General features: G+C 67.0%; 1 protein-coding gene across 4 annotated transcripts; it reads left to right on the top strand.

Moving 5' to 3' along the window:
- The first annotated feature begins 1,540 nt into the window (after positions 1-1,540).
- BMP1 (bone morphogenetic protein 1) lies at positions 1,541-22,676 on the top strand. 4 transcript variants are annotated; one of them, XM_059831570.1, is made up of 20 exons: positions 1,541-1,682; positions 10,917-11,030; positions 11,108-11,260; positions 11,355-11,472; positions 12,405-12,583; positions 12,682-12,787; positions 13,171-13,295; positions 14,908-15,023; positions 15,314-15,416; positions 15,940-16,056; positions 16,134-16,279; positions 16,597-16,792; positions 16,873-16,998; positions 17,098-17,258; positions 17,378-17,558; positions 21,207-21,332; positions 21,410-21,537; positions 21,633-21,846; positions 21,942-22,192; positions 22,430-22,676. In XM_059831570.1, the coding sequence occupies exons 1-20, from the start codon at positions 1,541-1,543 to the stop codon at positions 22,562-22,564; spliced, it is 2,937 nt and encodes a 978-aa protein (XP_059687553.1). In that variant the 3' UTR covers positions 22,565-22,676. The 4 variants fall into 4 exon arrangements, with proteins under 4 accessions (XP_059687553.1, XP_059687555.1, XP_059687554.1 ...); XM_059831572.1 differs by having other exon boundaries at positions 1,559-1,682; positions 10,917-11,042; positions 11,102-11,260; XM_059831571.1 differs by having other exon boundaries at positions 1,559-1,682; positions 10,917-11,075.
- Positions 22,677-23,203: the final 527 nt, after the last annotated feature.

Below are 23,203 nucleotides of genomic sequence, written 5' to 3'. Positions count from 1 at the left end.
ACGGGTTGGGGCTGGGGGGGGCAGGATCGGTGCTGGGGGAGAAGGAAGGGGACCGGGGGGGGCAGGATCGGTGCTGGGGGAGAAGGAAGGGGACCGGGGGGGGCAGGATCGGTGCTGGAGGAGAAGGAAGGGGACCGGGAGGGGCGGGATCGGTGCTGGGGGAGAAGGAAGGGGACCGGGGGGGGCAGGATCGGTGCTGGGGGAGAAGGAAGGGGACCGGGAGGGGCGGGATCAGTGCTGGGGGAGAAGGAAGGGGACCGGGAGGGGCGGGATCGGTGCTGGGGGAGAAGGAAGGGGACCGGGGGGGGCAGGATCGGTGCTGGGGGAGAAGGAAGGGGACCGGGGGGAGTGGGATCGGTGCTGGGGGAGAAGGAAGGGGACCGGGGGGGGGCAGGATCGGTGCTGGAGGAGAAGGAAGGGGACCGGGGGGAGTGGGATCGGTGCTGGGGGAGAAGGAAGGGGACCGGGGGGGGCAGGATCGGTGCTGGGGGAGAAGGAAGGGGACCGGGGGGAGTGGGATCGGTGCTGGGGGAGAAGGAAGGGGACCGGGGGGGGCAGGATCGGTGCTGGGGGAGAAGGAAGGGGACCGGGAGGGGCGGGATCGGTGCTGGGGGAGAAGGAAGGGGACCGGGGGGGGCAGGATCGGTGCTGGGGGAGAAGGAAGGGGACCGGGAGGGGCGGGATCAGTGCTGGGGGAGAAGGAAGGGGACCGGGAGGGGCGGGATCGGTGCTGGGGGAGAAGGAAGGGGACCGGGGGGGGCAGGATCGGTGCTGGGGGAGAAGGAAGGGGACCGGGGGGAGTGGGATCGGTGCTGGGGGAGAAGGAAGGGGACCGGGGGGGGGCAGGATCGGTGCTGGAGGAGAAGGAAGGGGACCGGGGGGAGTGGGATCGGTGCTGGGGGAGAAGGAAGGGGACCGGGGGGGGCAGGATCGGTGCTGGAGGAGAAGGAAGGGGACCGGGGGGAGTGGGATCGGTGCTGGGGGAGAAGGAAGGGGACCGGGGGGGGCAGGATCGGTGCTGGAGGAGAAGGAAGGGGACCGGGGGGAGTGGGATCGGTGCTGGGGGAGAAGGAAGGGGACCGGGGGGGGCAGGATCGGTGCTGGGGGAGAAGGAAGGGGACCGGGGGGGGCGGGATCGGTGCTGGGGGATACGGGGCGAGACCGGGGGGTGCTGGGCGGACCGAGGGGGACACGAGCGGGACCAGGGGGTGCAGGAGCGGGTCCGGGGGCTGCGGAGCGGAGGCTGCGGGGGGGCAGGAGCGGGGGCTGCGGGTCGGGTCCCCGGCAGCGGCGCGGCCCCGCCGCCCCCCCCCCCGGCGCTGGCCCCGCTCCCAGCCCTGCGCCCGGGGCTGCAGGGGCCGAGCTCCGCGCTTGAACCCGCCCCCGCCAGATCTCATTTCCCTAAAAAAAAAAAAAAAAAAAAGAGAGAGAGAGAGGAGGGAAAAAAAAAAAAGGAGCGAAGAAGGGAAGGAAAGAGGGGAAGAGAGGGAAAAAAAAAAAAGCCGCCCGCCTCCCCTGCCCGCCCGCTGCCCGCGGAGCCATGGCCGGGCTGCGGACCTGCGGGCTGCTCCTCTGCCTGCTCCTGGCCCGGGCCATGCACTTCCCCGACTACTCCTACGTGCTGGAGGAGGAGGAGGAGGAGGACGCGGAGCCCCTGGACTACAAGGACCCCTGCAAAGCCGGTAGGACGGGGGGGATGCGCGCCGGGGGGCGGCCGGGCAGACAAAGGGGAGCGCGGGGGGTTGGCGGGGGTGGGAGTGTGCCCCGCACGGCCCCGCACTTCGCGGCTTTCCACGGGGAAACTTGGCTCGATGGCCCCGGGGCCGGGGGTCCCCGCTGCCGGGGTTTGGGGGGGGGCAGCGGCCGGCCCCGCGCGGGGATGCATCTGGTTGTACTTAGGGTGGGGAGCGGCGGGGGGGGCTGGCCCGGCGCCCCGCTTTCTCTCCCCAGCCTTGGCCGCACCGGCAGCTGTCAAAGGCGGCGGGCAGCCCCCACCCCATCCCACCCCCCATCCCACCCCAGAGCCGGACCCATCCCACCCCCCATCCCACCCCCCATCCCACCCCCGAGCCGGACCCATCCCACCCCCCCATCCCACCCCAGAGCCGGACCCATCCCACCCCCCATCCCACCCCCGAGCCGGACCCATCCCACCCCCCATCCCACCCCAGAGCCGGACCCATCCCACCCCCCCATCCCACCCCCGAGCCGGACCCCCGCTCTGTGCCCCTTGGCTTTCTCCTTCACCCCCAAACCACAGCTGGGGAAAGCTCGTCCCCCCCGGGGCCGGCCGGGCTGCAGCGTCCCGGGACGCCCGGGCCAGGCTCAGCTCGGGAGGTGTTTGCCACGGGCCGGGGTCCCTCTGTGCCCCCCCGTAGTGGGTCAGGGGCTTGCTGAGCTGTTCTTCAGATTTTGGAAGGGCTGGGAGCAGGCTGGGTGCTGCGGGGGGACGGGCCCCATCTGCCAGAGAGAGATAAAGGGGACAGAAGGATTTGGGGGGGGGAAACTGAGGCACGGGAGGGACACCCAGGGCTGAGCGTGGAGGCGAGGGCTTGGGTCTGGCGGGTCCCGGCTGGAGGATCACGTTTCTCTTTAATGGCATTGTCTGCACTGGAAGGCGTCTGTTGATATAACTTTGTCTACATGAGGGCTTTTTCTGGCCAAAAATCCTTCCCTTCCTGCCCTCCCGGGCTGAAACAGCTAGGCTTGCAAAACTGTCCGGGCAGAGCCGGCTGGAGCCTCCGCTCCGCTCCCGCTTCATCCAGCCGCACAGGAGAGACGGGGCTTCGCCCGCTGATGAGCCAAACTAATTAGGGGTGGCTTTGCCAGCGGCTGAGGACCCCCACCTCGTCCCGCTCCCGCACACCCTGAGACCCCCATCGCCCCCCAGGGCCAGCGAGGCGGCTGCTCCCCTCCTTTGTCCCCGCCTGCCTTTACGAGATCCTTATGTGACTAATTTAATTATGGCAGCTTTTCTCTGGGGGCCGGGGGGGGGCGCGGATCAGGCCCTGCCACGCACCGCACAAGCCGGGGAGTTACCCCCGGTTGGGGTCTGCAGGACTGGGATGGTGAGGTCCGGCAGCGGGGGGCTGCTCGGCAGCCAGAGCCCCCCACAGCATCCCCCTGACCCATGCAGAGGCTTGGTTTTGTTTTGGGGTGGCGAGTCCCCCCCCGGCCTTCGGGCAGTGCCGGAAACAGCTGAGCACCGAGGCCTCGCCGCCACCGCGGCTCCCGGCAAGGCTACGGGGAGGGGAAGCGCCGGGAGAAGAATTTGGGTTCCTCAGCGCAACTCATGCCAGAGGTATCCTGAGGCCGCCCGCCCAGGCAGGACGGCTGCCCGCAGCTCGCCGGCCGCCCCACTGATGCCACCCGTCTGCACCGGTGCCAACGGGTCATCCCCACCGCGGCAGGGGAAGAGCCGCCCATGCCGCCGCGTCTCTTCCAGGGATGCCAAAACGGGACCGCTGGGAGATCCGGCCCTTGGACCAACCCCCGGGCAGCCGGGGAGGGAGGAATTAACCGTGGCCCCAGTTTCCCTTCACCCGGTCAGCAGGATATCCAGGTCTCGGTGCCCGGCGCTGAGGAGGGCAGCCGCCGGGTTGGATCCTGGTCACGTCTCCGGCCGGGAAAGGCAGCCGGCATCGCTCCCACCGCTCCCCGCCACGCTGGGGGAGCAGCTCGGCCAGGGCTTGCTGTGTTTGCAGAGCCTGCGTGAGCACTAACCAAACATGTCTGGCCCGAGGGTTTGCTCTTGGCTTGTTCCGTGGGACCCAGGGGGGTTGCTGAGCAGTTCGGCCACGGGAAGCGGGAGCCCCCGGGTGCCCCCAGCACCCGGTGAGGGGTGCAGCCTGCCTTGCTCCCTGCCCGCAGCTCCACGGCCACGTTTGGCGGTGCCTGGCTAAACCGGGGGGCTGGCATGCTTCTGCTGCCCACACCGTGCTGTCACCCTGCTGTCCCCACTCGCGGGGAGGGGGACATGGGGTTGCGCAGCTCTGTGGGGCTCACGCAGCCCCCCCGGGGTGGGTGCTCAGAAGGAATCTGCTCTCCCAGTCTCTCCACGGGGGGCTCAGCATCTCCTGCCCGTGGGGCGATGGCAGAGCCCCGGGCAGGGGCGGCGTGGGGTGCATCATGTGCATGGATGGGGCTGGGGGCCCGAGCCCCCCTCCCCGGGTATATGAACTTCCCAGCCGTGCCTGGAGCGCTCTGGCTCCGGCTGCCTGGGTTTCACCTAGATTACACTTTCCAGGCGTAGTCAGCGGAGGCTACTGGTTGCAGTCACACTTGTCAAGCTGCCCAAAAATATTTTCCAGCCGTTATATGTCACTTATTCATGCAGGGTAAAAATCCACCCGCGGAGCCGGGGCCGGCGGGAGGCCTGCGGTTCGGGGCTCGGGACGGCACAGAGACCTTGGAAATCTCAGGCCGATCCCGGGATCTGCTTTATCTTTGTGTAATCACCCGTTCGGCGCAGCGGCGTGCTCCGGCGGGGGCCGGGTGTGCGATGGCGAGGCCGGGGGGCTCGTTCACCCGCCTGCCATCGCTGCTCTCCCCTCCCAGCTCCTGGGAAACCCTCCGGCTGCTGATTCACGCCGGCGGGTCATGGCGAGGGGGGAGACGGCGTTTCCTGAGGCTTTATCCGCTGCCGTGCCGGGGCTGGGAAACACATGGCCGGTGGGACGGGGCGGCCTTGGGGAGCTGCGGCCGGACCCGGGGAGAACAAAGCAGGCGGGAGGGATACAGGGAAAGGAGGGAGGATGGCTCATGGGTGGTTTTCCCCAAATTTTTCATCTTGGCTGTGCTGTGGGGGGTGTTTTCTGGGCAAGAACATGCCCTTCTAGTTGCCCGTGGCTTTGCTGAGGCTCCCCGGAGGTCTCTGGCATCACGGTGGGGAGAGAAAACAGCATCCCGCTGCATCCCGCTGAGCTGCGGAGGGTGGGTCTCCCGCTTACAACCTGCCCAAGGGCTGCAGGGGGGCTGTCGGTCACTGCTGTCCCGTCTACCCGGGGGGGGGCTTTGCACGGCAAACCCCCCTCCATACACGTGCAAAAGGCAAGGGGAAAATCCCCTCCTCTCTCGAGCTGCAGGAGGGTTTAAGCAGCGTGGCCAGGGAGCTGCGACCGAACTTCGGAAGGAGTTAACCGGTGCCTGGGGAGGGCTGGTGGGGAGAGCATTGAGCAATAAAAGCGTGAGGCGGGGGGGGATATGTTTGCAGCCAGAGCCCTGGGGAAGATGCACAGAGGTCTGGGAGCCCTTGGGAGCCGGTGCCCCTTGGCAGAGCCGGCACCGAGTGGCAGGGCCAGGCACAGTGCCGCTGCCGGGGGCCAGTGCTGCCGGGGCGGCCGCCCCGTGCCGTGAGAGCCCGGGTTACCCCCACGTGTGCTGAGCTGGGTGTCGGGGCGTGTTCCCATCCCCGATGGGCTCTGGTCCCCGCTCTTGCCCCGCTGCTGCTGGGACCCCTCCTCACAGGGAAATGCAACACAAACCCCCCCGGTCCCCTTGGCAGAGCGGTTTGCAAATATTTTCCTTTCCAGTGGCTCTCCCTGTCACAAGTGACCGATGCCGCTGGCCTGGGCTGTGTTTTCCTCGGCGACCTGGCTTTACAGAGGGGAGGCAGGGAGAGCCCGCTCCCCGCACGCAGCTCCGCAGCGCTCCCCCCGCTCCTTCCCGGGGGCTCTGACATGCCTTCAGTTTGGCATCCTCCACGCCAAGCCCCGGAGGAGGCTTTCTCCTCTGTTTGCTGTCACGGAAGAGGAGCAGAAGGAAAATCCTCCCCTGGAGTGATCAAACCATCCCTCCTGCTCCCGACCTGCCCCCGGACGTTCATTAGCTGGAAGCTGTTCGCTGCCGCGGGCCGTGGTTATTAGAGGCCAGGCTCCACGGTGCTTATTTCACGCTACGCTGCAGCATCACCTGGCACGGGGCAGGCAAAGGGCTCGGAGCTCGCACCCCGATGCCCCGGGCTGGGGAGGGAATTTGGCCGTGGATGCCCAGGGAAGCGGCAGCGGAGAGGGGTGCTGCCTCCGGACGGGATGCACCTTGTACTGCAGAGGGATGCAGAGGGGAGACGGGAGGGGAATTGGGAAGAGTGATTATCCCTCTGTCTTGGACAGTGTACTTCAGCATCTCTGCCTGGGTGCTGTCTGGGTGCTGCTGTCTGCCCGCGCCCTGGGGAGAGGAGGGCAGGGCTGCTGGCAGGAGGGTGCCCGGTGCTGGTACAGCCCTGGGTCTCGCAAAGGCACCGGCTGGGACGAGGGTGTGCCAGCGAGGAAACAGCGGGCAGGGGCTCCCGGCTGCCTGCAGGGACAGTGACCCATAGCAGAGCGGCTGTGTACCAGGACTGGCTCTTCGGGGGGGTTGCCCCTCGGTGCTGACCGGCTCCATCCCCCCGTGCCTCAGTTTCCCCACTGGTTGCAGAGGGGCCTTGATCTGGCCTGGCTCCCAGCCTGGCTGCCGAGGCTTGAATTCCTGCTTTGTGCCTGCTGCGCTCATCGGAAGGTGCTCTGGGAAAGCAAATATTCCTCGCCACGGCGTTTACAGGCTGGCTGCTCCCTCTCTCCGGCTGCCGGCGAGGGGCACCGGGAGAGGGGCTGCACCGCTGCTGCCGAGGGAGAGGAGAGGGCCCGGCTCGCCTCCGCTGCGTCCCTCTGTCCTGTCCCCGCTGTCCTCGGGGTCTCTGCGGGGCCACCGGCCGCTGGCAGGCTGTGGGGAGCCGGGGGAGCCCTGGCACCCGGCGGGGACCCCGGCAGCAGGCAGCAGCAGTGGGGGGCTGCTCCCCCCGCCCCGACGGCCCCCGGGATGCTCTGCATCCCTCCGCCTTTGCACCCACACCTCCGCCCCAGGGCTCTCTGGGCAGGGCAGACCCCCGAGGCCAGGGGGGACCCCCCAGGCCCGGCCGAGCGGGGTGCCCGCTCCTCTCGCCGTGACCCCGGCGTGTTTTGCCGTGAGCGGAGCTCGCAGCGGGCGCAGCTGGGATGGCGTGCGGGGGCGAGGGGGCGGCGCGAGGAGCATTCCTCACATATTTAACGGCTCTGCCGAGCCAGTGGGATGCTGCCCCAGTGACTCCGCGGCTTTACGACCCAGCAGCTCGGCCGAGGCCAGGATGCACCGATTAAACCACTCTCCTCCATCCCACCCCAGCGATGCCTCTGTCCCTGGCTGGGGCAGAGCAGCTCGCTCCCTGCCTCCTCGCACGCTCCAAACCCTCCCCTCTGCTCCCTGCCTCGCACCGGGAGCGATGCTCGTGGCTCGGCATGGCACGAGGACTCACGGCGGCTGGGCCGGAGCTGCTAAGCCGGCAAGGGAAGGCTGGGTTGAGCCGTTGCTCCCAGGCAGGGGATGCTGCCCGTGCCGCTGGAGCCACGGGAGCCCATCCTGCCCAGTGCCGCTTCGGAGCTGCGCAGGGACAAGGGTCCTTCCCATCCGGTGCGCACACGGAGGCTCGTTTGCCCCAGACTGACCTGGAACATGATCCCGTCCTGTTTATCTGCCGCCCTCCCCTGCCAAGGCTTCCCCGCCGCTCTGTTTGCTTTTGCCTGCTCACCAGAACATCGCGTTCGCGCCCCGGCCTCTTCCCACGGGTTATATTTTTTTTCCCTGCGACACGGTTCCCAACCTTGGTGGAGTCCGAGGTCAGGCTCATCCCGATATCCCTGCAATGCCGGAGAGGTCAGGCCCACGGGTACCCCTCTCCGCTGCTTGCCTTGCCCAGAGGTGTAAAGGATGCTGAGCGGCTCCCGCATCCCTTGCGTGGGATGGCAGGGGGGACAGAGGGACCCCGCAGGGACAGCCACCGAGCCCTGCGTGGGCAAGAGATGCCTGTAGCATCAGGACAGGGTGCTGCAGGGGTTGGCCCGGGTCCGAATGAAAAACCTTGTTTGTCTAAAGCTTCAGCCCCGGGGGTTACGTCACCGTTCCAAGAACCCGAAAGAAAACACATAGCACAAAAAGTCAAACAACAGCGGAGGACTGAGTTATCTCCTGGCTTCGGGGTGAGGAAGAGCTTGGTGGGAGCCTCGCCACAGGTCCCAAACAGCTGGCTGTTTTCTGGGTGGTGGGAGGGATGTGCATGGCTGGAGCCCGCACACTCCCCCTCTCCCCTTCCCCACTCCCGTCCCCGTTCCTCTCCGGCCGACGGGGATGAGGATGGGACCATCATGCCACCGTGGCCAGTGCCTGGCCTTGAAACTGGTGCCCCGCTGGCACCGCATCCTCCCCGCTGGCACCGCATCCTCTCCGCTGGCACCGCATCCTCTCTGCTGGCACCGCATCCTCTCCGCTGGCACCGCATCCTCCCCGCTGGCACCGCCGCAGCTCGGACCTTGCCCCCGGTGCCTCCGTGGCCAGCGCTGGGCTGAGCAGAGGGCAGCCCCTGCGGCACAGCCCACGGCCTCCCAGGCTGGGAATGGCTCGGGGGCACTGGGTCCCCTCCTGGGACGGTGGGCGAGCCCTGCCCCACGGCTTGGGCTCTCTTGGGCACCCGAGCAGCACCGTGCCCCGGCGGGGCGAGGGTGGAGGTTGCAGGGCATGGGTGCTGAGAGGTGCGATGCCTCGTTGGGTGCTGTCTGCTCCCAGGTGAGCACGAAGCCAGGCTGGCATCTCCCTGCTGCAGCCCAGCCCGGCTTCCCCGTGCGTTTCCCCCTGCTCCGACCTGCGCTCTGCCGAGCCTTGGCAGCTCCTCGCCACCCGCGGCAGTGGGCTGGGACCTCTCCTGCCCCCGGCACGGCGGGCGCTTTCACCCCGTGAGCACCCCGCTTGCAGGGGTTCCCCTTCGCTTGCAGGGTGTCCCCTCCACCTTGGAGGGAGGATGCTCGCTTGGCGAGCTGCTGCGGCACAAACCGGGAAGGGAGCAGTGGCAGCAGCGTGGCAGCGTCTCCAACGAAGCCCCTCGGGGAGGTTAACAGCGTCTGGGGGATTTTGGTGAGCAGAGACCCCCCCCAAGACACCCCATATGTCGCCAGAGCCAGGGTGCACGGGGAGCAAGCGGGAGGAGGACGCAACCACAGCCCAAACCAACGTGGAAGTTTCTCAATCCAGCTTTGGGCTTGTCCCCAACGTGTCCTTACAGGGATCGCTGCCGGGACACCCCCTCGCCGCCGCCGCACAGCTCTGATGTCCCCTCCCCGAGCAGCAAGCTGCCTTCTCCCCCGGGCTGGGGATTTTTAGGGGAGCCGAGCTGCCTTGCACCGCCTGGGAAACCAGCCCCACGTCCCCACGCTCGCCTGCCCGGCTCTCTCACGTATCCCAAATCCCTCACATATGGTTTCTATATCACTTGGCTCTGCCGGCGCTTGCTCGGCTGTAAGCAAGCTTACTTTCCCTTGTCTTTCCATGCAGCTCTTGGCACGGGATGCTCGTCCTTCTCTCCGGTCCCGGTCCTCCCCCGCGCTGCCCGTTCGGACACGTCTCTCCCGGCCCCGGGGAGGGTGCGGGGAGGCCGGGGCCGGCTCCTGCCTCTGCTCTGCCCTCAAATTGCAGCCTGGCCATGCCAGCGGCAGGTCGGTGCCAGGGGAGGTGCCGGCCCCAGCTTGTTTGCTCTTCCCTTGGCTTTGCCGCAGGTCTGCTTTCCGCCCCAGGGCTTCCTCTGCTGGGATGCACCCACCGGCCGGCCGGTGCCTGGGACAGACCCAAAACGTGGGTCTTTCACCCCAAAGCGCTCCACGCCACCACTGGAGCAGGGTTTGGGCTTGGTGCCATGCAAAGGCACGGGAGCCGGTCGAGCTGGGGTGGCTGGGCTGGTCCTCTCGCCCTGTGCCGGTTGTTTTGGACTTGTCAGGGTTATCCTAATCATCCCGCCTTGCTTTTGTAATTAGTGGCTCTTTTGGGATCCACTTGCTAATTGCTTGGAGAGCGAACTTGGCACCGCTCCCCATCAGCCCCTGAGCTGGTCCAGCCACCCCACTCCCCACCGCTGCCATTTCCCTGCCCTTCCCCAGGGGCTGGTGAGGGCAGGGGGTGCCCAGGGCCACCGGTTCTCCCCAGGTGCCCACAAACCTGGTGAGAGACCCAGCTCCACCCAACGCCGGCCGCATCCAGAGCCTCTGTGCCGGTGCTGGCGCGGCGGCACAGCATGACCTCAGCCAGCCCTCGCGCGCGGGCCGCGGCGTTTCCGCAAAAGCCGGGTCCCCGGGGCTCGGAGCCAGCCAAGTGCCGAAGCCGGGAGCTGCGTCCTGCAGCGTTGACTCACGGCGAGGCCGTGGCACGTGGGAGAGCGGAGAGCAAGGCAGGAGGAAGAGGAGGAGGAAGAGGAGGAGGAAGGGCTGTGCAGGATTATGTCCTCCTGCCCCATAATGCTGAAGCATTTCTGCACCCTCAGCCTTGCTGGACCCGTGGCAGAGCGGTGCTGGAGGGGCTCATGGCCCCGGCAGACGGACGGACAGACGGACGCCCCTCGGCCGGCTCCGTTCCTGCGGGCGCTGGGCGCAGCCGGAGCTTCCTGGGCCATATGGCTTTGCTTCGTGGTGGCAGATGACTCGGAGGGCGTTGGAGCATCCCGAGGCTGTCAGAGCTCACACCGGGCTGGGGGCAGGAGCCAGGCAGGAAGGGGGTCCCAAGCCCAGCGTTGGGTTTTGCAAAGCGAAAAGAAAGCAGTTTTGCAATACAAATAATAACAGAAACCCTAAAAAGTGATGGACCGGGCTTTATGCGAACCAGATGTCAGCGTGGGGCTGGCTCCAGCTGCTGGGAGAGCCGACACGGTGGCGGGCTGGGGAACAGGGGGAGCCCGGCCGGCACCACGCTCGCTTTCCTTCCCGGCCCCCAGTTGAAGGAAAGGGGGAGGAGGAGGAGGAGGAAGGGCTTGCCTTCCTCATCAGGGGCATGCCAGGTCTGGAGAGGCTGGGTGCAGGGAGCCCAGCCCCAATGGGTTTTGGGGTCCCCCGGCATAGGCATGGGGGGCTCACACCTCCTGCCCCCCGCAGCCGCCTTCCTGGGAGACATCGCCCTGGATGAGGAGGACCTGCAGCTCTTCCAGGTGGACCGGGTGGTTGACCTGGCACGCCACACCATCACGCGCCTGCCCACCAACTCCTCAGGTACCACCACGGTCCCAGCCCTCCCGGCTGCCTCCGTCCCCGGGGGCTGCCCGCGCTGACCCCCCACCTCCCCGCAGGCAGCAATGCCACCAGCGCCAGCCCACGGCCGGGCCACCAACCGCGCAGCCGGGGCCGGCAGCGGGCACGGAGCCGCCGCGCCGCCACGTCCCGGCCGGAGAGAGTGTGGCCGGACGGGGTCATCCCCTACGTGATCAGTGGCAACTTCAGCGGTGAGTGCAGGCGAGCCGGGGCGGGATGCTCCATCCCCGGTGTGCCTCAGTTTCCCCATGCCGGGCTGACGGCCCTCGCCGCCCCCTCCCGCAGGCAGCCAGCGAGCCATCTTCCGGCAGGCCATGCGGCACTGGGAGAAGCACACCTGCGTCACCTTCCTGGAGCGCAACGACGAGGACAGCTACATCGTCTTCACCTACCGCCCCTGCGGGTACGTGGCGGGGGGTCCCGGGCACGCACTGGGACCACCCTGCCCCTTGGCTCTTGCATTGCAAAGAGCGAGCACGGCAGCTCATGGGAGCACTAGTTAGGCTGTCCAGCTGACGTGCCTTGGCACCAAAATGCCCACGTCGGCATGTGCGTGGTGCTAACCGGCTGGTCCGACCCGCTCGGTTTCGCGGAGGGCTGGGGAGCAAAGGGGACCCATCTCTGGGGTCTGGTCCCTGCGGGTGGCTGGGGCACAGGAGATCTCGGAACCACCGACCTGTGGCACTCGCCGCCGCAGGCCGGGGGCTGAGATTGGTGGCGCGGCACCAGCCCGGGCTTGCAGCAGGGCTGACGCCAAAGGAAACAGGGGTTTGGAAGAGCTCAGCATCTTCACACGTCAGGGCACAGCCCCAGCCAAGCAGATGGTGGTTAGGAGGAGGCTTTCCCCTGGAACGGGCTGTGCACGGCGGCTGGGGGTGCCGATCCGTGCCCCCGCGCTGGTGCAAGCCCTGAGCCTGGGTCTGGCATGCAGGGTTGGACCAGCCAAGCTGCGGGGCACGGGCAAAAGTCCACTCACAGTGCAGGACGGGGGGACGGGCACCCATGGGAGCAGCAGCTTGGGGTGCCAGGGCTGCCTGCAGCCGTGCCGTACCATGCCGTGCTGTGCCGTGCCATGCCGTGCCAGACAGCCCGGGGGCAGGAGCTGAGGTTGGAGGCACAGCTTGAGCTGCCCACGTGGGCAGGACGGCTGAAGCTTCCAGCCAGCCGAGGCAGCAGGGATGCCTCCCCGATGCTCCACGCCAAGCGGGACCGGGGGGGGCTGATAATCCTGGCCTGACTCATGCCTTTACCCAGGGAAGCACCAGGATGCCCACACCACAGGGGTGTCCCCCCAGTGAGCTGGGGCTCAGCCAGTGCCACCCACCTCCCTCCCAGGTGCTGTTCCTACGTGGGCCGCCGAGGAGGGGGACCCCAGGCCATCTCCATTGGCAAAAACTGTGACAAATTTGGCATCGTGGTGCACGAGCTGGGCCACGTCATCGGGTTTTGGCACGAGCACACACGCCCTGACCGGGATGACCATGTCTCCATCATCCGGGAGAACATCCAGCCAGGTAGGGACCAGCCTTCCTCCTCCTCCTCTTCCTCGCTGCCATGGGGTGCTGCCAAAGCCGGGGTCCCCCCTGACGGCGTCCCCATCCTGCCTCCGCAGGGCAGGAGTACAACTTCTTGAAGATGGAGCCGGAGGAGGTGGAGTCGCTGGGCGAGACGTACGATTTCGACAGCATCATGCACTATGCCAGGAACACCTTCTCCAGGTACGTGGCCGGCGTGGCTTACCCGCACGTCCCCGTCCCCCCCCCAGCACTGGGGATGGTGGCACAGGGTCCCCAGCCCCAGGGGACAGTGGCACATTATCAGCTCTGCAAGGGGTTAATGCACTTGGTGCAAAGCCCCCAGCTCCGGTGGAGCCATGCCGAAGCATGCCGGGGCAGGATGAAGCCCCACGGCACCCCTTTCCACGGCAGGGATGGTGCTGTCCCCACGGTCACCTCAGTCAGGGACACGTCCCCGCTGACTCACCGGCCTGCAGGCTTTAATTAACCAGGCTGTTTTTAGCATCCTTCCCTCCGCAGCGGGGAGCAGCCGCAGACCTGGTGCTTCCCAGCTGCTGCTCAGCCTCTCCCTGCTCTCGCCCCAGGGGCATCTTCCTCGACACCATCCTGCCCAAGTACGACGTGAACGGGGTCCGGCCCGCCATCGGCCAGCGGACGCGTCTGAGCAAAGGGGACATCGCCCAGGCCCGCAAGCTCTACCGCTGCCCGGGTGAGTGCCACCGGGATGGCTCTGCCGGGCCCCGGGCCGGGGCGGTGTGTCACTGCCGGGGGGCTGGAGCGACCGCCGGGCTGATCAGCCTGGGGTGAGGATACACCGGGCCATATCTCCTGGGAAACGGCTCTGCTTTCACCCCAAGACTTGACAAAGGAAGCATCACTCTGGCTGGATCCCCTCCTTCCAGTGGAAAAACGCTCTTTGGGGTGCTCCTTGCCGTCAGACCCCCTGCAAGGATCACACAAGTTGCCTTTCTCCATCCACGGCACTTTTCTGGGGTGTTTGTGAGCAGAAGCTAAATGCAAGACCTGGGTGAGCCACGGGGCTCTGCCTGCGTGAGCAAGGGCATCCTCAGCCGCCCTCTCCTCCCACTCCTCTGAGAAAAAGGCATCCCTCACAGAGCATCCCCCAAAGAGCATCCTTGAGGTGCATCCTCACAGAGCAGAGCATCCCCTGAGAGCATCCTCTGACAGCAGAGCATCCTCCGAGAGCAAAGCATCCTCGGAGACCGTCCTCCAAGAGCATCCTCCGAGCCACCCCAACAACAAGAGGGTTTTGGATGAGGCACAGCCGGGCGTTACGCAGGGCTGTTACCGGCGGAATGGGAGAGCATGGTCCCACGGCAGTCCAGGGGCTGGTGCAGAGCCGGGGATGCTCGGCACAACCGGCGCACATGCTGGCACCTCGAAGGGCGCTGAGGACCATGACCCACAAGCAATGGCATTGCTCCGGGTGCTGGGGAAGCTGGCACGAGTCCCCCGGCTGCAGGCACGTGCTCCGGGACTGCACTGACAACATCTGCAAGGAGTTTGGCTCCCGCACGCTCCCGCTTAATTCCAGCAACTAATTAGCAGCCTGGAAGAGGGACGCCTTTGTGAGGGGCCCCGGCAGCTGGCCGTGCCGCGGTCAGGGGCTGCAGGGGAGCGGGGCTGCGAGCGCGAGCAGGAAAAGTGATTAGTTTGGGGGGGGTGTAGAAAAAAGCCCCCCCAAAAATCCCCTCTGCAGCCCGGCTTTCCCTTCCCTTTGTTTCCACTGTGAAGGAAGGAGGGAAAAAAGGCAGCGAGCCCAGGTTTCACGCCGCCTTTTTTTAACGTTTCACCTTTCATCTCGCAGCCCCCCCGAGCGGGAGGTGGGGGGTGGCCGCCTTGGCCCCGCGACAGCCGGCGCGAAGTGCCGTGTGCCGTGGCCACGGCATCATGTGGCTTCCAGATGGCAGTGCTGGGATGGATCCAGCCGCGGCCGCGTAAACCTGCCCGGAGCCCGGGCGACGAGCCGGGCCCCTGCGGCGTGGCAGGGCATGGGGGGGCCATGGGACGGCTCCTGCCCCTGGGGCTCGATGGCCGGGCGGGGGGCACGGTGCTTGCGAGGGGGTGCCGGGGAGCCGGGAGCATCGCCAGCTGCTCTGGTGGGGTTTGGGGCTTTTTGGGGTTGCTGCAGCAAGGTGGTGATGGGGTTTTTTTTTTGCAGAACTGTCCTCAGGGCCGGGAATTTGGGTGGTAAAAGGGCTCAGGGGGCTGGGGGCAGCAGCTGGTCCAAACCCAGTGCCACCCGTCTGGATGCCAGCGGGCTTCCCAGGAGTCTGACCCCTGCTTTTCCCCCTTCACAGCCTGTGGGGAGACGCTCCAGGACAGCCAGGGCAACTTCTCCTCCCCCGAGTTCCCCAACGGATACTCTGCCCATATGCACTGCGTCTGGAGGATCTCCGTCACCCCCGGAGAGAAGGTACCGGCTGCCAGTGCAGCACCGAAGGCACCCCACCTCCTCCCAGCCCTCCTCTCCCTCCTTGCCCCATCTTCTCCCCTTTTTTTGGGGTGCCCCTAACCCCAGCATCCCCCCACCCGGTGCCTCGCTGCGGTGCGGGATGCTGCCGGGCATCACCACGGAGCGGGTGCGGGTGCCATCGGGACCGCTGGCAGCCGGCGTGGCCGAGCACCACGCTCCGGCAGACGGAGACCCTGCGGGGCACAGCGGGGGGCTCACCCCACTCTCTTTCCCCTCCCCGCCAACCTTAGATCATCCTGAATTTCACCACCCTGGACCTCTACCGAAGCCGGCTGTGCTGGTACGACTACGTGGAGGTGAGAGACGGGTTCTGGAGAAAGGCCACGCTGCGAGGTAACCAACCGGGAGCTCTTAGCCTGGCCGGCGCTGCCTGCCCCGCTGCCTGCCCGCTGCCCTCACCTCCTGCCCTGCCGCGTGGGGATGCTCCGGGTGCAGGCAGCGGGGCGAGGGGCTCCCCTCTGCCTGTATCCCTGCCTGACCACCATGTGCCAAAGCCCTTGGGGCGGGGGGGCCAGCCCAGGAGGGGTTGTTGGGGTGAAGGGGGCTCCCAGCTTGCTGGCCCACACCAGTGAAACCAGTCCAGCTGACCCGGCTAGCCAGCACATCTCTCCCCAGGGAGATGCCAGTATCTCGGTCCCATCCCCGTGAACTGGATGTTCCCCAAGTCCCGGCTGACCCCGCACTCTGAAATAACTAGTTTGTGTGAAACAGCCAGAAAAGCCGGAGGGGAGTGGGGGGAAAAGCAGCGCTTTCCCTTTAGGATGCTGCCGGTGGGCGCGGTGGGGGGACCGGGACGTGGTGGCGAGGGAGAGGAGGGTGCCCGGCCAGCGGCAGCCCAGCACGCCTTCGTCCCCAGGCAGGTTCTGCGGGAACAAGCTGCCCGAGCCCATCATCTCCACCGACAGCCGCCTCTGGGTCGAGTTTCGGAGCAGCAGCAACTGGGTGGGCAAAGGCTTCTTCGCCGTCTACGAAGGTAGGGACGGGCAGGGAGGGGACGCGGGGCCGGCGGTGGGGCAAGGGAGGGCTCAGGCAGCTTCTCCTCCCTTCCAGCCATCTGCGGGGGGGACGTGAAGAAGGACAACGGGCACATCCAGTCCCCCAACTACCCCGATGACTACCGGCCCAGCAAGGTGTGCGTCTGGAAGATCACCGTCTCTGAGGGCTTCCACGTGGGTTTGACCTTCCAGTCCTTTGAGGTGGGTGAGCATGGCCCCCACGCCGTGCTGGTCCCCCCCCTTCGCTGGGGTGGGAAGGGGAAAACTCCCCAGCAGCATCTCCCCGACCCAACGCACCCCACGGGACAGCTTGGGGCTGCAGCGGGGCTGTCGCTGCCCTGCCTGGCTACCCACATCCCCCTGCACTACCTCCGTGCCTCAGTTTCCCTGCGCAACAGAGCAGCTCCCTTGGCTGGTGGGTGCGTGGGTCTGGGATTGCGTGCATAAGGAAAGGGGCAGGCAGGGTTTGGGGATGCTGGGGCCAAGACGGTGTCCCCCCCACTAACACTGCCCCCCAGATTGAGCGGCACGATAGCTGCGCCTACGACTACCTGGAGATCCGGGACGGCAGCAGCGAGTCGAGCAGCCTCATCGGGCGCTACTGCGGCTACGACAAGCCGGATGACATCAAGAGCACCTCCAACAAGCTCTGGATGAAATTCGTCTCCGACGGCTCCATCAACAAGGCGGGCTTCGCCGTCAACTTCTTCAAAGGTAGGAGACGCGCCGGGGAGGGGGACGCCGGGGGGGCCGGCAGCCCTGCCTGCCCGCTCAGCCCCGCTGCCCCTGCCCAGAGGTGGACGAGTGCTCACGTCCCAATAACGGCGGCTGCGAGCAGCGCTGCGTCAACACCCTGGGCAGCTACAAGTGCGCCTGCGACCCCGGCTACGAGCTGGCCTCCGACAAGCGCCGCTGCGAGGGTGAGTGCCACCCGCCGCCCCCCCACCCACCCCATACAGCATCCCTAATCCCAGGGAGCCCAGGGACGTGACGGGTGCTGGGTGACTCCCACGCTGCAGCCGCCTGCGGAGGTTTCCTCACCAAGCTCAACGGCTCCATCACCAGCCCGGGGTGGCCCAAGGAGTACCCCCCCAACAAGAACTGCATCTGGCAGCTGGTGGCCCCCACCCAGTACCGCATCTCCTTGCAGTTCGACTTCTTCGAGACCGAGGGCAATGATGTGAGTCAGCCAGGGAGCAGCCCCTCTCCATCCTGTGTCCCCCCCGATGCCGCTGGTGGCTTGCAGGGTGGCACAGCCGTGCCACCAGCCCTGTGCCTGCCCCGTCTTGCACCCCACAGGTCTGCAAATATGACTTCGTGGAGGTGCGCAGCGGGCTGACCGCCGACTCCAAGCTGCACGGCAAGTTCTGCGGCGCCGAGAAGCCGGACGTCATCACCTCCCAGTACAACAACATGAGGATCGAGTTCAAGTCCGACAACACTGTCTCCAAAAAGGGCTTCAAAGCCCATTTCTTCTCAGGTAGAGCTGCCCGGCCCCGGCACGGGCATCCCCTGCCCTCCCTCACCAAGCCGACCCTCCCCGCACCCCCAAACCGCCGCTAACGCCTGCCCTTGCCTGCGCCAGGGGTGCAGCCCCCGGTCCCATCCTGGCGGCAAGGTGATCCTTGGGTCTCTGCCCCGTGGGGTCTGAACCCCCCAGCCTCCAGCAGCCCAGCTGGGAGCACATTTTGCTGCCTCTCAAGGGGAAAACTCTTTTGGGGGGGACAATTGTGTCCTACTTCAGATGCTGGGGTGCTCCCGGGAGGTCCCCAAATGGCCAGTGGGTGCTGGGCTCCAGCTGCATCCGCAGAGGCGGAGGGAGATGCGCTGGGGACAGGGATGTGCTCAGCCCTGGAGGGGCCAGCACTGGCCAGGGGGGAGCAGATCTCCCTGCCCCAGCCCCGCCGCGGGCCGGGCACTGCACCCCTCGGGTGGCACTACCACGGGGAGGGCGGCGATGCCTCGCTCTGCTGCCTGCTGCGCTGCTCCACCCCGCTACACTGCACGGCCACGGGCTTCCTCCGCTTCCCGGGCAGGGTGCTCCGCATCCCGGCCAGTGCCGGGGTGGGGGGATATCGGCATCCAGCCACCACCATGTCTCAGGTCTCTGGAGTGGTCCCTCCTCCCAAAAACCATTACCTGCTTATCCCTGTCTGTTCTGTGGTCCTCTCTCCTCTCCCGGGCCACCCCACCAGGAGATGGTGTCACCTTCCGCTGGGTTTTTGGGGGGCGTAGGGATGGGGACACGGAGCAAAATGCACTGCTGGCCGCATCCAAGCATCACCCAGGGCTGGTCCCCAGGCTGGGGGCTGCCGCGGGACCTTCATGCAAGAGAGGGTCCCCCTCGGCACGGCGCGGTGCCCTGGACATCAGCCTGGCCGCGAGCGACCGACGGCACCTCCTGGATAGGCTGGGCTGGACTGGACCACCGATGCCTTGCACCTCCCGCTGCTTTTTGGCCCCATCGAGGCCATTTTTGAGGGGCAGCGTGGCCGCTCGGCTGCGGAGAGCGGCAGGAGCCGGTGTCCCCAGGAGCCCTCGGGGCTCCCCGAGGCAGCCCGGCAGCCGGCCGGAGCGGCAGAGACGTGCGGGCCAGGGGTAGAGTATCTTTGCTTTATTTTTTTAATTAAAACCAAGGCAAGTAAGGTGGCCCAGCGGGGCCCAGCCGTCGGGAGCCGGCACCCTCCAGCAAAGCGAGACCTCGGGGAAAGCCCAGCGGCCGAGTGGCAGCGGGACCGCGGGGCAACCGGGTGAGTCTCCCCTCGCCATGCTTCGGGCTCCCTTCCTCTCCCCTTTGCCCTCCTCCTCCTCCTGCCGGGATGTGTTGTGGTCCCATGGGGGCTGCTCCTATCCCGGACCACCCAACCCTCTCCTCCATCCCTCACCGCTCAGGTCTCGGGCTTTCCCGGCAGCAGGACCACGCTGGAGGACTCGGCCACACCAGGGTCACTCCTCCGGTCCTCCCCCGGGGTCGCTCCTGGCCAGCCCTGGGCAAAGCATCTCCCGTGCGGCTCCTTTTTAGCCGCAGAGGGTCTCTGAGCTCCTTCCCTGCCGCTCCGGACGCGGCCAGCCGCCGAGCCCTGCCCCTCGGTGCCGCCGGCAGCCTGGCCGCCTGGGCGCCCGTTTTTCCCTGGCGAAGACATGGCCCCTTCCTCTTCCTCCTCCTCCTCCTCCTCGCGCGCCGGGGCGATGGGAGGCAGCAGCCGGCTCCGTCGGCTCGCTCGTAAGGATGCGTTCGCCCGGGAATTCACCACGGTGTCGGCACCCAGGTACGTCCCCCCGGCTCTCTGCCGAGCCCCGGTGCACGGGGGGGTCCGTAGTGGGGTGATAGGTGCAGGTGGGGGCTGCGGGGCGGTGAGCAGCCCGGAGCTGTCGGATGCACGCAGGGATAACGGTGAGCGCACGGCAACGCCGGGTCGCGGCAAGCAAGCTGGTTAGAATAAAGGATTGCTAAAGACACCGACCGGGTGGGCTTCTTTCCTCTGCCAACTCTCTCCGCTCTTGTCTCGCCCGCCCAGGCTCCCTCCGTCCTGCCGGCGGGGCGATGCCGCGCACGCTCCCCCGGTGCTGGAGCTGCTCTGAGCCCACCCGGCCCATCCGAAGCCCCTTCCCATCCCCAAACGAGCCTCTTTCCGCCTCGCTTCCTCTCTCAGACCTAGGAGACGTCAGGTTATAGCCTCCAGTTGAGAGGCGGCCGCGGGGCTTGGGGCTGCCCCGAAGGGCTGGGGGGGCTGGGGCAGGACCCCCCTCACTGCTGCCGATGGCTCCAGGAGGGATGCTCTCCTCCGGCATCGCCCCTTCCCCACGCCAGCCGGGGCACGGGGCAAGGCTGGAACGGAGAGGGATGCTCGGGTGGCTGGTGCCCGCTTGCTGCTGGCTTCCCCCCGCCGCTGCCCGCTCCCCAAACCATCGCCCCATGGGGAGGGCGAGCAAGGAGGGGTGATGGGCCATGGGGCGTCCCGCCCCGGCCCCAAAGCGGGGGCTCTGGGGGGGTTGGTGAGCCGTGGGACACCGGCGATAGGGACATCGGGGCAGGTGGTGGGTGCTGGGAGGTAAGTACGGCCAGCCCGGGGGGACGCCTTGCTCCGGGAGAGTCCAAACCCCTCCTCTGCCATTCCCACACCGCCCCAACCCGGACACCCCCAGGAACCCACCCGAAGCCCATCCTCATCCTCCCGGAGCCAGCCATGCTGCCGCCTCCTCCTCCTCCTCTTCCTCCCCGCAGAGCTGCTCACCGCCGAGCCCCGGCTGCACGAGGGGCTCGCGGGGGTCCCCTCCGCTGCCTGCTTCCCCGGCTGCCGCTCTGCATGCCCCACCGCCCCCACCGCCCCCCACCGCCCCCCGCTCCCCCATCGCTCCCCCCCTTTCTCCCTCTCTCTTTGCAGAGAAGAAGCAGCAGCTGCAGCCCCCGAAATCTCGCCCACCCGGCCTGAAGTTTCGCCTGCAGAAGCGGCCGCGGGGCCCCTCCTGAGCCATGCCGTCCTCTCCATCTTTCTCAGGAACGCTGCGGCCCCGGGCGCCGCGCGGGAGCACGCTGGGGCCGAGCCGAGCCGAGCTGAGCCGTGCCGCTGGCCCCGGCAGCCCCTTGCTTGACAGAACTGGTTGTTGGCCTTATTTTTAACTTTTTTTTAATTTTTTTTTTTGTTTTAAGCACCCCCCCGCCCCATCCCCGTTGTTTTTGTCATTGACCAGCTGACTTGGTTTTTTTTTCCCGATTTTTACCGTGTCTGTGACATTTCCCTATCGATGAGTAAAGAGGGACTCCCGCGTCCTGGTCTTTCTTGTGCATCTTTGGTTGTCACTGTGTGTTTTTCTGCCTTCCCCATCCGTACCGTAAGCAGGTAATGGTTGTGCCCATGGGTTAGCCCAGGGAGAGGAGGACCCAACCCGTGCACCCGCGGGAGCTGCCCCGGCTCGGGCAAGGGACGGCAGATCTGCTTGCTGCTGGCCGTAGGCGCTTGCTTGGCTGGTCGCTCCCTGGAGGGCAGCGGCGTGGGGCTGGGAACTGGCACGCACCGGGCAGGGCTGTGCCACGCTGGGATGCCGTGCCGGGACGCCGTGCCGGGATGCCGGCCGCCACTGGTCTTTCCTACCCCGCTCAGCCGCGGTCCCTCTGCTCTCTCGGCAGACAAGGACGAGTGCTCCAAGAACAACGGGGGCTGCCAGCACGAGTGCCTCAACTCCTTCGGCAGCTACGAGTGCCAGTGCCGCAGCGGCTTCGTGCTGCACGACAACAAGCACGACTGCAAGGAAGGTGGGTCCGCGCCCCAGACCCCCCCCTGCATCCCCGGCAGGACCCCCCGCACCCATGACCCCCCGCTGTCCCTGCAGCTGGCTGCGACCATAAGGTGACATCCATCTCGGGGACCATCACCAGCCCTAACTGGCCCGATAAATACCCCAGCAAGAAGGAGTGCACCTGGGCCATCACCACCACGCCGGGGCACCGCGTCAAGCTGGTAGGGATGGGGGGGACCGGGGGGTGTGGGCAGCACGGGGGGTCCCCTCCACCGAGCCCCGCTGAGCGCCGGCGGCTCGGCCGTCGCCTCTACAGACCTTCTCGGAGCTGGACGTGGAGGCGCAGCAGGAATGCGCCTACGATCACCTGGAGATCTATGATGGCAAGGATGCCAAAGCCCCGGTGCTCGGCCGCTTCTGCGGAGCCAAAGAGCCCGAGCCCCTCGTCTCCTCCGGCAACAAGATGTTCCTCAAGTTCGTCTCCGATAACTCTGTCCAGAAGAAGGGCTTTGAGGCCACCCACACCACAGGTACCACCGTGGGGCTGGGGAAACCTCCTGGTTATGGGGTGGGGGGAGACCGTGGACCTTCCTAACCTCCCCCCCACTGTCGGCTTCTCCCCCAGTCTGTGGGGGCCAGGTCCGTGCCGAGGTGAAGACCAAGGACTTGTATTCGCACGCGCAATTCGGGGATAACAACTACCCGGGGGGCTCGGACTGCGAGTGGGTGATCATGGCCGAGGAGGGCTACGGCGTGGAGCTCATCTTCCAGACCTTCGAGATTGAGGAGGAAGCCGACTGCGGCTACGACTACATGGAGCTCTTCGACGGCTACGACGGGACGGCCCCACGTCTCGGTCGCTTTTGCGGGTCCGGGGTGAGCTGGGGATGGGGGGAGCGACGGGGTGGGGGGGAGCAGGGAGAGGTGCGAGGATACAGCGGCGATGGGTGAAGCTGAGCCAAGCTGGTGCAGAGAAATCCCCAGGGGGGATTTGGGGCTGTACATGGCGGTGCAATGATTTTGCACCCTCCCCATAGCAAATCCCCCCCTCCCATGCTCGCGCATCCCAGGGATGCCCGCGGTCCTGAGCACCCCTCTCCCTCGCCCCGGCAGCCCCCGGAGGAGGTCTACTCAGCCGGAGATTCGGTGATGATCCGCTTCCACTCGGATGACACCATCAACAAGAAGGGTTTCCACCTTCGCTACACCAGCACCAAGTTCCAGGACACGCTGCACACGAGGAAATGAGGGCCGGGGGTCCCGGCCCCCCCACAGGCAGGGGAGGAGGAGGAGGAGGGCAGGGAGGAAGGAAGGGGGGAGCGCTGCCCCGCACAGACTGCACGGAGGAGCACACAGCCAACCTCAGCACTCAGACACGCTCGCACGGGGCCCCGGGGCTCGGGCACCCACGGGCACAGGGGCAGAGGGGGGGTCCCCTCCGCCAGCAGCCGCCCCCCCCGGCGCAGGGAGAGCCGAGCAGGACCCGCTCCCCTTCCTCGCCCCGGGCCGAGCCGGCCGCAGCTCTCTGAATGTACAAACCAGTTACCAGGAAGAGCCCAACACACAGAAGGTGCTGTTTCTCTCTTGTACCGATGAAATAAATACCCTTGTACTTGGAGGGGGGCAGCCCCAGCCTCTTTGCTTCCCCCCCAGCCTCCCCCCAAGAAAACGGCATCCGAAACTGGGGCTGGACCGGACGGGGGGGAGCACCCCAGCACCCTACAGCACACCCCCGTCCTCGGGGCTCCCCGAGTTGCCGCAGAAGGAGCAGAGCCATCGGCTAATTGCAATCTGCTTCTGCCCTGACGAGGGAGCGGCTGGACCGTCTCCCAGAGGCGGGTGGCATGGCTCAGCGGTGGGTCGTTCGCTGGGTGCTGGGTGCTGGGT

Source organism: Gavia stellata, chromosome 31 (assembly GCF_030936135.1).
Source record: "Gavia stellata isolate bGavSte3 chromosome 31, bGavSte3.hap2, whole genome shotgun sequence".
Taxonomy (NCBI): domain Eukaryota; kingdom Metazoa; phylum Chordata; class Aves; order Gaviiformes; family Gaviidae; genus Gavia; species Gavia stellata.
This window is presented reverse-complemented; position numbering and strand designations above follow the sequence as displayed.